Source organism: Eutrigla gurnardus (genome assembly GCF_963514095.1).
Source record: "Eutrigla gurnardus genome assembly, chromosome: 9".
Classification (NCBI taxonomy): Eukaryota; Metazoa; Chordata; class Actinopteri; order Perciformes; family Triglidae; genus Eutrigla; species Eutrigla gurnardus.
In genome coordinates, this window is record NC_139923.1 from 15,061,997 (window position 1) to 15,075,179 (window position 13,183).

General features: G+C 40.8%; 1 protein-coding gene across 1 annotated transcript; it reads right to left on the minus strand.

Annotated features, from left to right (window-relative positions):
* Nucleotides 1-1,012: 1,012 nt before the first annotated feature.
* On the minus strand, nt 1,013-6,898 carry hapln3 (hyaluronan and proteoglycan link protein 3). The gene is made up of 5 exons (XM_084017633.1): nt 6,838-6,898; nt 6,031-6,174; nt 3,259-3,657; nt 2,621-2,923; nt 1,013-2,542 (listed from the first exon to the last, which is right to left on the minus strand). The coding sequence occupies exons 2-5, from the start codon at nt 6,161-6,163 to the stop codon at nt 2,265-2,267; spliced, it is 1,113 nt and encodes a 370-aa protein (XP_083873759.1). The 5' UTR covers nt 6,164-6,174; nt 6,838-6,898; the 3' UTR covers nt 1,013-2,264.
* Nucleotides 6,899-13,183: the final 6,285 nt, after the last annotated feature.

The following is a 13,183-nucleotide window of genomic DNA, read 5'->3' on the forward strand; positions in this document are numbered from 1 at the left end:
AACATCTTTATGTGATTAATTGGCTCGTTGGATAAGTTGTTGTTGGAGATAACTGGGCTCTTAACTGTGATAACTCTCTTGGTTGGCTTAGCATTTTTAACAGCATTAGCCAAATTCAGCCAGTGGCTACGCCTGAAACACACTAAAATATTTCAAAAACTATGGATAGTCAAGAAACTGTGCAATAATATATGGTTCTGAGAGAATTGAATAATCCTCTGGCTTATCCTCTAGCAAGTCTAACGCACGAGGTTGACATTTGTTTTTAGTGAAATGTCTGCAAGTATTAAATGGATTGCCATGAACTTTGGTAAAAACGTTCATGGTGCAGATCAGGATGAATCTTTGTGACTGCGGTGATCCTGAAATATCTAGCACCACCTGCAGGTCAGAGTTATACACATATCCATTAAAATACATAACATTCACAAAATGCATTGGCATAACTAATAATAGTTTTGAACGGATATTCATGGGTCTCAGAGAACCATCTTTTTCATCCGTCGCCATTTTGTTTTTTGCAACCAGATGCGACATGAGGCAGTGGAGCTTATTAAGTAAATACCACGTGAACACTGAAAAAGACATTTATAGGTGATCAAAGTGTAACAAACTTTCATGAACAGAAAACACTCTGCGAAGAGGTGAAGTTGTAAAACTACAATGGCATGTTAGTGACCTGTCAATCACAAGATGGCCATGACCAGAACAATACCCTGCTTTGTCATCTCTTGTACTCTAAATGAGACCATCATTTACTAAATGATCATTATGCTGTATTAGCTATTGAGACAATAAACACACATTATTTACTGATAATAGAGTGAGAAGTATGGCAGACTTCTTTTTGCAGCCAGAGGATTCTCCCCCTGCTGGCCATAAAAAAGAATGCACGTTTAAGGCACTTCAGCAGTAGTTCGAATAGTTGTACATATTTTCACTCTCAGATTTCAAGTTTGTTTGTCATAGGGCTTTCTAACTGCTATTTAGAGGGGCTTTGATGTACAAATGATAGTTTTCTTAAATTACCTAATAAATGTGTTTCATCTTAAAACATCTTTACAGTAGTTGTTTTTATTCATTTGTAGAAAATAGTACAAATGCGTGCACACATAATAAACAAAGAAAAGATACATGTACATAATGAAACACTGTTTCTTCTTCCACAATGGATGTAAACAAGGTAGTTTAAATATTACAACAATACAGATACTCACTCATAACTTCTGCTTTCTCTATCTACTCACCCAGAAAAATGAAGATGAGATGCATAATACTTTATAAAATGGGATACAGATACATTTAAGGCAACAAAACAAAGACTTGAATATATTTCACAATGTTAGAAAGACAGAAAGAGTAACCTACAGTAAGTAAGTGTACAATTGTGGACCAGCTGGAAAGATCGGAAAGGAAAATAATGACAAACACTCTCCACTCCCTCAACCATCAAAGTGCCCTTTAGCAAGGCACTTAATTGAAAAGTTTGCGGTTGTGGCATTAAGATTGAATCTTTAAATGTTCTGGAGGGCACTGCTGAAAAAAGACAATGTAAACGTTGTGTTGAATAAATAGAGGGTAGATAAACGACGAGGTATGGTTGGAGAGCAGTGATTTTATTTGAGTATGATTGAGTCTGAACACCTTCCCTTGATTTGAAATGAATCATCTTATCATGGACAATTCAAAAACAGTTGCAAATGAGTTTAAGCAGAATTAGCTTGATTTGGTGGATTTTGGTGTGGAGAACTTGAATGGCTTGCACAGAGCCCTAACCTCAACATCTTTAGGAAGAACTGAAATGCAGACGGTGAGTCGCCCCTAGTTGGCAAACATCCTATCTAATGCTGTTGTGACTGAATGAGAGCAGATGGTGTCCCAAAATCTTCTAGCAAGCCTTCCCAGAAGAGAGGAGGCTGTTACAGCAGCATACTTACACCTATGGTGTTGTAATGGGACATGGGTGTATTGTTCACATGCCCACATATTTCTGGCCATAAAAATGTAAACATTTTGTTTAAGTAGACGTGGTATCACATGATGGATGTAGATAAGTATCAGCTGTTGACTGGTAGTAAAGTTCAATACTGATCAGGAGGTGGAGAGCAAATAACCCAAGTGGCCTCAAAATAGCTCAGAAATTAACAAACTGGCTAACTGCTAATTTGCTTTCAGGCTACAGCTAATGCTAACCTCTCAAACAGGGCTTAGAATCAGTGCGCTTTTAGAACGGTTTGTTTGTGTCTTGAGTTGAGTGGAAGCATCTACCGGTAACAGTAAACGCCAAAATTCTGGTCCATAGGGGGATACCCAAAACTACGCACCCCTGGTTCTGGTGGGCCACAGTTAGCCCGGGGCTTTATGATAGGATAACGGACACTCCCATCAGCCAACCATCCGGCGTCACAGCGGTCCAATCCCATCAGCCTCCATGCGACGTATATCTGGCCCACTTTGGCAATATGACTTCCATCATTGACACAAGCCTGGACTGCTTCTGTGAAGTTGAGCTTGGTCTGGTGCTTTAAAAAGTACACCGTCCCTAAGGCAGGAGAGAATCATAAGTGAAGAGATGATCATGTTGTGATATATTAATTATTTGCCAAACACACTCACTGACCCTTGACAGAGGCGGAGAAGCAGAACGTATCGTAGCGGAAGAGGAGGCGATGCCGTTTTCCGTAGCTGCGCAGACCAGGAGCTAAGTCCACACCCCCGCAGCCACCACGCGGGGCTGTGATTGGATACTGCACTGTGCCATCAGCCAACCAGCCGGCGTTACACCAGTCCAACCCCTCCTCCCACGCTGTGAAGAGCTGCTCAAATGTAGCTAGAGTGGCCTCCTGATCCTGGCATGCTTTTTGGGCCCCAAAGAAGGTAAAATGGTAGCGTCCTTTCTGAGAGTAGTAGGGGAACACCACGCCTACATTGGGAGGAGAAGTGTTATCAGCCATGTTTTCAACTATTTCAAGTGCTTTATACAGTGTATACTGCAAGAAGAAGCAGTTTCATCAGGTCCCATCTTGAAATTGGGCAATACCTATCACATAGACATGAAACTACAAGATGCAAGTCACAAAAGTCACAAGACTTTTCAGCTTGTGTCACTTTCTCATCTTCAAAGGGATTCGGGATATGACACCACAGTAATTTTCAAATTTTACAGCACAGAAGCAAACTCATGAGTTGAGTGTCCTAGATTCCTCACACAACATTTAACCCTCATCAATACACTTGACAAACACACTCTATTCTCACCCCGCAGCTCCAGCTCCACTGTCACACTCTCGTCCTCCAGGCCATCGATCACCTCACATCGGTATCTCCCCGTGTCGTTGAGCTGCAGCTCATTGATGACTAGGGACAAGTCCCCCGGTACAGAGCGTCGCAGGCGCACGCGGCCCTTGAAGCTGCCGTAGCTGCGGTGGCGGTTGCCCATGGCGACCATAACCTCAGTTTCTCTGGTGAAGGCTTCAGGAGATACAGGTGCACTGACGGTGTTAGCCGGCAACCAGGACCATTTGACCCGGGTCCTGCGTGGTTTGGGCAGTTCAGGCTCGTAGTGGTAGTGACAGGGGAGGGTGACACTGCTCCCCCTGGAGGCCGACACTGAATGCTGTGGGGATTCCACGTGGAGACGAACTCCATTGAAATAGACTAAAAAGAAAAGACAACACCAGAAATACAACATAAATTAAGCAGTTGAATCCTGCCTATACTTGGTATTGATGGGATAATTGAAGATATATATCTCTGGTGTTTGCTTTCAAACCCTGCTGTGTGGAAAGGTAGTAGTCTACTGAACCAAGGGTTCAGTCAGAGATTTTGGGCCCTATGAAAGAATATAATATTGGGCCCCCACCCCTCCAACCTAAGCCCTGGAGGGCCCCTTGTCAGTGCTAGGCCCTTGGAATCGTCCAACTTCCCCCCCTTATGGCGCCCCTTTACTGAACTGGTCGGTAATGGAGTAGGTACTTGCATGGGATGTGATTGGATCTTATTTTATGGATTAACACATTGCACAACGTTTTTAACAGCAGCCATTTAAATGAATATAGCATATCTACTGTATAACTAAAAAACATTAATGATGGCTCTGTTCCATTTAGGTGTCCCAGGAAACCATGTCAGTGAGTCAGGATACAGAGCCCTGAAACTAATACATATTGGATACCAGTGATGGGCAGGTCCTTTGACTGCCCATCAATGAATAAAGACAAAATGATACCCGACCCGCTTTCCCGCCTCACCGACTCCATGTCAATTCTCCACTCACTCAGGTATTTGTGGTCAGCATATGCTGTATCTTCTCGCCTTTAGTCATTCAACCAATGATGTTTTAAAAATAATTATGACTTAAAGATAGGTGATTCTATTCAGAAACACTTTCTGTTATATTACTCCTTTTAACATCCTTATATCAATGAATAAATGAAATGCTATGAAATAAAAAAAAATGTCATCTGTGGGTGTGGTAGGACTATAAAAACCCTGTCTAATCAAAAAAATCCTGCCTGTGTCAATGCTTACTTCCTGATTGTGCGCACTTGGACGGGGGAACGAACGGGACTTTTTCAGTTCGGTAATGCCTTCAAAGTCAAAGTCTCTGTGGTTTTTCCAAGTGACCTACTCTGCCTTTAAATATTTATATGAACGTTTAGGTAATATTTAACTAATATGCTTCGATTTTATTTTAACTGACCCGCCCACAAACTACCTGAATATCATTACAAATATTTGTGTTTGATTCATGCGAAAAGCACACTCAAAAGCTGTGAATTCAAAAGGGAATCAAATCTGCATGCTGACGTTTAAATATGACTAATTCTGTCACTTTTGTTTGGTGTGAGCTCACTTTAAAACCCAGTTAAAATCAGTTAGCTGTATAGACCTCACAGTAGACATTTTAAACTGGCAAACTCAGGTGTAACTAATAACACAATAGGCTACCGTCTCACTGAGCAATCCAAGTGGAATGGGTCCGTCATAAATGTTTTTAATTGCACCTATATTTTTCCTGAAACTAGGCTACTCAGAGAATGTTATTGAGTCATAAACTACACACCCCTAAACTGGTACAACCACCAGTGTGTACGCCCCCTGCAGGACCAACTCTGCCTTCTTCCAAAGTATTTATATCAGTGAGCATTGGCCTTATTTGTACAATTGAAGTGCACAGTCTTTCCTATTATTTCCTCTATATGGAATATTATGTACATTATCTTTCTCACTTAATAAAGGTTGTTTCAACAAAATCTCATTACTGGGCAAACGCTTGACTTCATATCAGCTGATGTCATTCACATACTCATACACATGCAACAGGAAATACACTTGGACACATTTGGAACATTTACATTTACAATTGGGACATGGTCTACTGAGACTAAGCAGTTTACCAAGAGAATAATTTGTGAACAGAACAAGCCAATATTTAACGCTAAGAGCAATATAACCATATGGTCACTTTGTTTAAGTTTAGATAAGTAGATGTAGTACTGTTCTATATTCTGCATAGACACCAACACTGGTTAGAGTTATAGTAGTCTTCTCTGAACACATTCACGTGTTGTAATACACACACATGAAGCACATTGATCTGTGTCTTGCGCACAGTGGTGGAAAAAGCATTCACATCTTTTACTTCAGTAAAGTCTTAATACTACAGTGAAAAATTACTGTTACAGGATTGACAATCATACTTAAGTAAAACTACAGAAGTTTTATCCTGGGCAATTGGACTCGCTTTAGGTTTTTGAAGATTACAACGACCTGGATGACTGAGAATCTTCACAGACACATTAGCATTAAAATATAGTTAAAGGTGAAAATTAGCTATACTCACTGTGCAATCTGTAGCCTAATTTCAACTACTTTATTCACTTCTGGTAGCTCAATTATTAATAATACGTTCTTGTTTATTATAGGCTGTAATGTATCAGTAGTAATCAAATGCATCTAATGCATCACTGCTCACACATACAGCAAAGCCCTCAGTTTCAGACACACAGAGACAAACAGAGGACCCACTCTCTCCGTTTCCGTTTCCGTTGGTGATGTCCTGGTAGTGAAAGCCATTGTTGTACCCGGGGGTCCAACCCTGTCCACCAGGCAGTAGCAGGTACAAGCAGGTGGCCAGTAGGGGGCGCAGTAGACTGAGCATGATGCTTTCCTCTGCGGATAAGGACAGACAGAATTATTCGGCTCTCATGTCAGGAGCAGGGCGCCGTGAAGCCACAGACTGGTGATTGTTAGGATACAAATTATTAAAAATCAAAATCAAAATTATTTTTTCAGGGCGATTGAAAGTAATATTATGAAAAATACACGACGAAGTAATCGTTATTCAATTTCACAATTAAAAAAATAGCAGGTCTCCACACCAACGTGAAAAGACACACGAGCTTAATTTGAACGCCTTTAAGATGCTAAGTTCACGTTCTTCATGTTGAATAAAAAAATGATCTTTTCACACTCATAATCATTTAAACCCTTATAATAGCCTGCATGATAGCCTACAGTGAATCGATTAGACGTAGATTAAACTTTTCTCACATCTCAGTCATTAGACAAACGCTTCAATTAGGCTATAGCTTCAATTATTGCTTTTAAGTATCAAACGTTTAGGCTACTGCTACATTTTCAATAAAGCTATTAATAAGTAGCCTATATTAGTCGCATCACAACGTTACCACAGCTTTCTGTTGACTAACATTGCTCTGAAATTCAACCGCACAGCAGTTTAGAGTAAGAAACGAACTACCTCCCGTTGAAATCTGCCATTAGGACGTCATTTAATGGGAAACAAACCGGCTGGAGTCGTAAAAAGTCACTCACAGATAAGCAGCTGTCCGCCCAGCGTGTCTTCAGCTCATCTCCTCCTCATCCTCTGCTGCCTCTCTGCTCAGCGGGCAGACACTTAGGAGGAGCGCGCGCCTGACGTCACGAGACGAGGCATCCCCTTTGAAGTGATCAGTTACCTCATCACACATGAGCCACACAGCGGGTATATCAACAGCATTTCATATTTCACTTGAGTCTTCTCTTTTCATGACATTGTCTGATGCTTTGTTGTAAATCCAATTACGCAATACAGACAGGCTGAAGCAACTCGTCGATTAATCAATTAGTCAACGAACAGACAATGAATTGTCAACTATTTTGATGTTTTTTTGATGGAGAAATGCAAACACATTTCATGGCTCCAGCTTCGGGATTTGCTGCTTTCTCTTTTGAATTATTGTACATTATTGTAATAATTCAAATTAATTTTTAATAGCTTAGGACCACCACAGCATTACTCACCATTTACAGAATGTTTACAAACGAAACAATCAATTGATTAATGAAGGAAATAATCAGCAGAATGCTTCATAATTAAAAATAAGAATTTGTTGCAGTCCTGATATAAAATCGTTTTAAACGATTAGCTCCATCTCAGCTCACTAATAATACCTTTAGAGATAGTGTGCTTATGTAAAATACCACATCACCACATCTTGCACACAGGTGCAGCCTGAATTCTATTAGCATCCATTAACGAGGGTCAGGTCAAACCAGTTGACCCCTTAGCCTCGTTTCACCCCACTAAAATGTAGGCAAACCCAACAGATGTTTGATATTTCAACCTTTTTTCATCCTTTTTTGGGTGCACAATAAAAAGACAAAAAGCAGCTACATCTTGTTTATCCAGACTGCAACTATAAAGCGCAAAAATGCTGTAACGTCACATAAGCAAACAATCGTGGTAGCTTTATAAGGTTAAAGACCGTTTGACAGTAGGAGAAAATACTCAATAATAGTTAACAATGCAGGTGTATTTTACAGCCTTTCTCTGTATGATGCAACCCGGAATGACCACAGTCTGACCCCGTAGCTTTAAAATATAAATGAGGGATATCAATTGTTGTTCTGCTCTGGATAGAATCTGAATCTATTACCCTACACTATAACATGTGATCTGATGGAGAAAGGCATGAAAAACAGCACGTTTCATTTATTAGGCTACAAAAAAAAAGAACAGATTCATGACAGCTTCTTGGCAAAACAATTTGGTAAGTGTCAAAGTTGTCTTTTTAAATAGCAACATTGTTGACTGCCAACTTCGTATTCCTTGATTGTTGAAGCTGACAGGGAATATTCCATTCCTTCTGTTTTGCCCTGGCCTCGAGTAACACAGCAAATATTGCTACATGAACTCATATTTCAGTCATTAGTTGAAATAATAGCAGCCGTGGTGGAAAACAAGAGCAATTCCAGTTCTCCGCTGGGGCCTGAGAGAATGTGCTGCTGCTGCACCGCCCGAATCTCAGTAAGGCTGGTGATCACAGTGCAGATGGAAGCTGCCCTCCTGACACAAGCATACAGTGAATCTTGAAGCTGTTCCAGACATTATTGTCTGCCATCCCCCAGAAGAGCCACATTGCTCAGAGGCCCCCAAACTGAAAGTCTTGAGCCTCTTGGAGTCCTGCACGCAATGCTTTCCTCTGTGGTCAGCCCTCTGCTGCCACTGATGTTTTTCTTACGACTTGACTGACACCGAAACGACATAACAAAAACCCAGAACCACCACTGCTTCAGCAGATCACTGTTGTGGTCACTTTTCAAGGTTATGATCTGTTTATTTACCACATTCCCATGTTTCTGCCATCATAATCTTCCTGTTTTAAACCAGAAGTTGCATTAAACACCAAAGTGTTCAATTATCTGGCTCTCCACTATACTTAAAAGGCACTTGAATTTCAGTTTGAGTTTATGTGATTAAAGCAGAGGCTTCTATGTGTGCTGACCACTAGGCTCCCCGGGACCCTTAGTGCACACATGGAGCACAACGCCTAGGGCCGGGCCCATTTCCTCTGTGGCGGTGCGCCCCAACGTGCACTGAGTCGGTAAGGGGAAAAGGCCCAGGGTGAAGAAGTCGCAGCTCCATCCATGAGTTTTACAGCTCACCCGCCTGGACCTCGTAGACCCTGACCCCTGAGGGTCTGAGGTCCACCCACCACAGTCACAGAATCCTGAAGGAATCACTGCTCCCTAAATTTCCAGACTCACTCTCAGCCAGGCTGTTTAGTTCAGCATGAGCCAAGATGACAGGAAGTAAGCCTTTATCTAAAGTGAGGATTAAAGTTTGAGAAAAAAATCGACTGTTAAAACCTTTTTAATATTTTAAAAAGTCCAATAAGCGCATCATGAGTAATTGGGTTAAATAATCTTGATATCAATATGGCATATTGACCAAATTACTTGTAATAATGATTTTCGTCATAATGGTCCGGGACCCCAAGGGGGGTCAGCAGAGTTACAGCAGGAGGTCCCCGAAGTTATTTGATCCCAAACTTTTTTTCTTCCAAACTTTTAAATTTCCAAAAGCAAATAAAAATGTTAATTGTTGTGTTAATGAGAAATTCCAATATGTTCTATAAATATATGAATCTGTCAACAATTATAATTTGAATGGCTTAGCATTACATACATCATTACTAAGTACCTTTATACATGGCACAATAAGCTGCACTACACATTATTTTTGGCCCGGTATGTGTAATAGGGGGTCTCTCCACCGTGTCACTATCAGCCAACGGGTCCTTGGCCTGAAAAACATTGAAGACCTCTAGTTTAGAGCATGCCTCATCACTTGTGATTTGCCCGAAACTGAACTGCTCAGTTAACCCTAACTCTTTGTTTTCCATCCATAAACCACAATTACTGTCTACTCTTCCTATGACAGACACATTCAAATTCATCGTGTTCTTCCCAACAAACGTAAACACGGTGTGGAAACTCAAACGGGGACATTATCGGACACAGTCATGAAATGAGAACATTATTTTCCTATTTGTCACACAAAGAGGTTCCATTTACTACATTTTTGGGTAAAGGTTTTGAATAGTTGCCTCTTCACTCATCATAATTGGACACATAATACCCTGAATTACAGCTTTACTTCAGTAAACCACTCACGCTCACTGCTCTCTCCCGTCTTCATCTGAAGTATGTGAAAGAAAATATCTATGATAGCTTTGTTGCCCCGGGATTTCCTTTTTTAGCCACATTGCTCAAATGTCGGGAAGGCAATGTTGGTCCACCACTTTGGTCAACACTGAAATATTAAATAATAGAAATAGAAAATGATGGATTTCCAAGAAACTGTGTAGAATACAATAATTTATGGCTCACTTTATTATCCTCTGGTTTATCCTCCAGCACACGAGGTTGACATTTTTTTTTGAGTGAAATGTCTGTCAGTATTAAATGGACTGCCATGAATTTTGGTAAAACATTCATGGTGCATAGAGGATGAATCCTGTGGTGATCTTGAAACAGCAGGTCAGCGTTTCACTTTTACATCAAAATATGCAACAACATCCACAAAATTTTATTGGCATAACTAATAATTATCTTGCACGGATATTCATGGTTCCCAGAGAGCCCTCTTGGTTTTTGGTCGTCGCCATTTTGGTTTTTGTAAACAGAGTTGACATGAGACACAGTGGAGCTAAGTAAGTAAATACCACCTGCACTTTTATTAACGTTCTTAAACTGAAAACACTGTGAAAGGGTAAAAATGATCATAAAAAAGACAGAATACACCCAGACAACACGGTGGTAGCTACCAATGTAAAGTATATCCTGCTGTAGTTTAATTTATTCTAAATGGAATAAATCTAAATTCTAAATTTATGAAAGGAATGTATTTAACAAGACTTGAAACTATTAGTTGAGACCATGAACTCGTGTTTAAAATGTCCAAAATAAAAATCAAGGGAGAAGAAGGGTTAAGGTGGGGGGGAGGTGGTTATGCTGCTGCTGCTACTGCTACTACTACTACTATTACTATACAGTCAGTCATATCAACAGTCAGTCATTCTGTGAACTCTGTATAACTAAAATAGGTTGCAAAATGAGTGACGCTGTTTATGCCAAATTACTACCCTACATATGTAACGTAAAAGTAGCAACTCCAGACAATATTTGCCTCTTTTTAGGTGACAATCTGTCATCCTCAACATGTGTTGTGTTTCCAGAATGATGAAGACAATTGGAAACTATCCTGTTTCCTCAAATGTGTTCTATTATTAAATGGCCTCAAATAGATAACAACATAATGCCTTAAATAGAAAACAAATTCTCCACCAGGATGACCTCAAACCCCACTAGGTTTGACCTGAGCCCTTCATATTTATAACGGCCCTGCATGCAGACAATGAACTAATAAAGCTTGAGATATGGATTTCAATGAAGCAGTAATGTTCCTTTATTCCAAAATCATATAAAACCTCATTTTAAGACAGCAGCCAAATAAGTCATCAACAGCTCCTTAAACCCTGAAACCACCCCTGGGTGTCTGTTAGCGGCTGCAGCCCCCGCTCTCAGCCCGTGTGACAGCCGTTTCCCCTCCCCGTGTGTCTCTAGCCATTATCTCCCAGTGTGTTTGAAGAGACCAGACCGGTGCTCTTCCCAAAGCCCCAGATGAAAGGTTTTGGCCTGGGGCCCCAAATACCAGCAGCCCCTCTGAACTGCTGGGGGACTGCGGGGTTGGAAGGGGTGTAATTTCTGCAAAGCAGCAACATTCAGGTCAAGATAGGCAAGCATAGGTTGGACCTGGCCCAGAGAGACCACATAAAAGAGGAAGAGATGACTTTGTGTGTTTACGTTTGTGTGCTTTGACTGAAGAGTCAAGCAGGTGATCGTGTCAGTGTGTGAAGTCACACGCTGTCATTAGCAGAGACTCCTCGCAGAAATGTGAGTCTCAAAAGGTGCGTCACAAAAGGTGTGTGTGAGAGAGAGTGTGTGGTTTTAGTGTGGCTGAACTGATTAGAGAGGAAGCCTCCGGCAAAAGACCAACAGGAGAGTGAACAGCAGGGCTCGGGGTGATGCTTGATGAAAAGATCTAGGGCAGAATGAGTTGTAATAACAAGTAAACACTACAATTTCCCCTCTTTGTGTAAGTCACTGATATAAGTTTAGCACCAACCAAACATAAAATCCCAATTAAAGGGTGTAGTCATGATAAAATCCACTCATTACCTCTCAAATCAATAGTTTTGAACATTTATTTGAGCAGAAATAACATAGGATTTCCCGCTTTTAGATGACATCCCTTGAGATGTTGTACATACCTGATTTAAAATAGCAGTTGTTTTCCAGTAGTGGATTCTTCCTGTTTAAACCTGCTGTGGAGCCTCCAGTTTCCTGCCTTCTTTGGCCTGATGCCTTGGTCCGTTCCTGGCACAGAAGGAAAACCAAACAGAGAGAGAGAAGGCCGACAGAGGGCTGATGGAGGTGCAGTCAGTCGGATTAATTGTTTTAATTTAACCTTCCAAGATAACTCTGGGAACATTTGTACAATTTACATTGAAAACATTATTAAAAATGTATACTTGGTGACTTCAACAATGTCCACTCAGTGATTTTTATTTTATTTGAATGTTTAAAGGTGACATCGTCCAAATGACAACTAAATTCCCCTGAATTACGTCATTAAATGTGGTTGAAAGCTTCCGAAACAACAAGTAAGATGGACCTTGTATTGATATATTGTTGTTCCATTGCCAAGTATAAATGTTCACAGTCTCATTTTAGGAAGTACCTGAAAGAGAGTATTTCTTTCTAGAAACTGCTAAAGTAATCCCTGATTATAGCAAATGTGGCTACACAAAAACAGCATCCAGGGGTCTCAAAAGTAACAGTGAAGGGTAATTAGAGCGGTATAAAGAAACAAAGCCTCCCAGCTGAGCAGAGAAAAGGACAATGGAGGTACGACGAGGTGGAGATTTGGAGTTTTATGAAATAATAAAGGGGACACCAGGAGAAACGTGTCATTAGGTCCTCAACCCTTTAAATGCAGCAACTCCATGAGAGAAAACAGCTGGTCTGTTGGGAAGGTCTGGCGGTAACTATGAGATCATCATGCCAGACAACTGTTGTCACATCATAATTAGCTGGTATTTACTAGTTGAGTACAACAACTGACCTCATCTGGAGGTAGGTCTACTACAGCCTTTTCTTATACTACTATATTACTACTGCTCTGCTGAAACACTGGACAAACGTGAAGGCACTCCATCATTTAACCTTCACAGTGTCACACTAGCAATGTATATTATTACTTTCCTGTGACCTTCACTGCCTGTAATGAGGGTGAGAAGGGGACGTGCTCTCCTCGGGTGAAGATACCTTTAGA

Coding starts and splice junctions, on each gene's coding strand:
- hapln3 (XM_084017633.1), bottom strand. CDS start 6,163: ATGCTCAGTCTACTGCGCCCCCTACTGGCCACCTGCTTGTACCTGCTA. Junction 2,924..3,258: donor AGTGGAGCTGGAGCTGCGGG/GTGAGAATAGAG, acceptor CTCCCAATGTAG/GCGTGGTGTTCCCCTACTAC. Junction 2,543..2,620: donor CTTCTCCGCCTCTGTCAAGG/GTCAGTGAGTGT, acceptor CTCCTGCCTTAG/GGACGGTGTACTTTTTAAAG.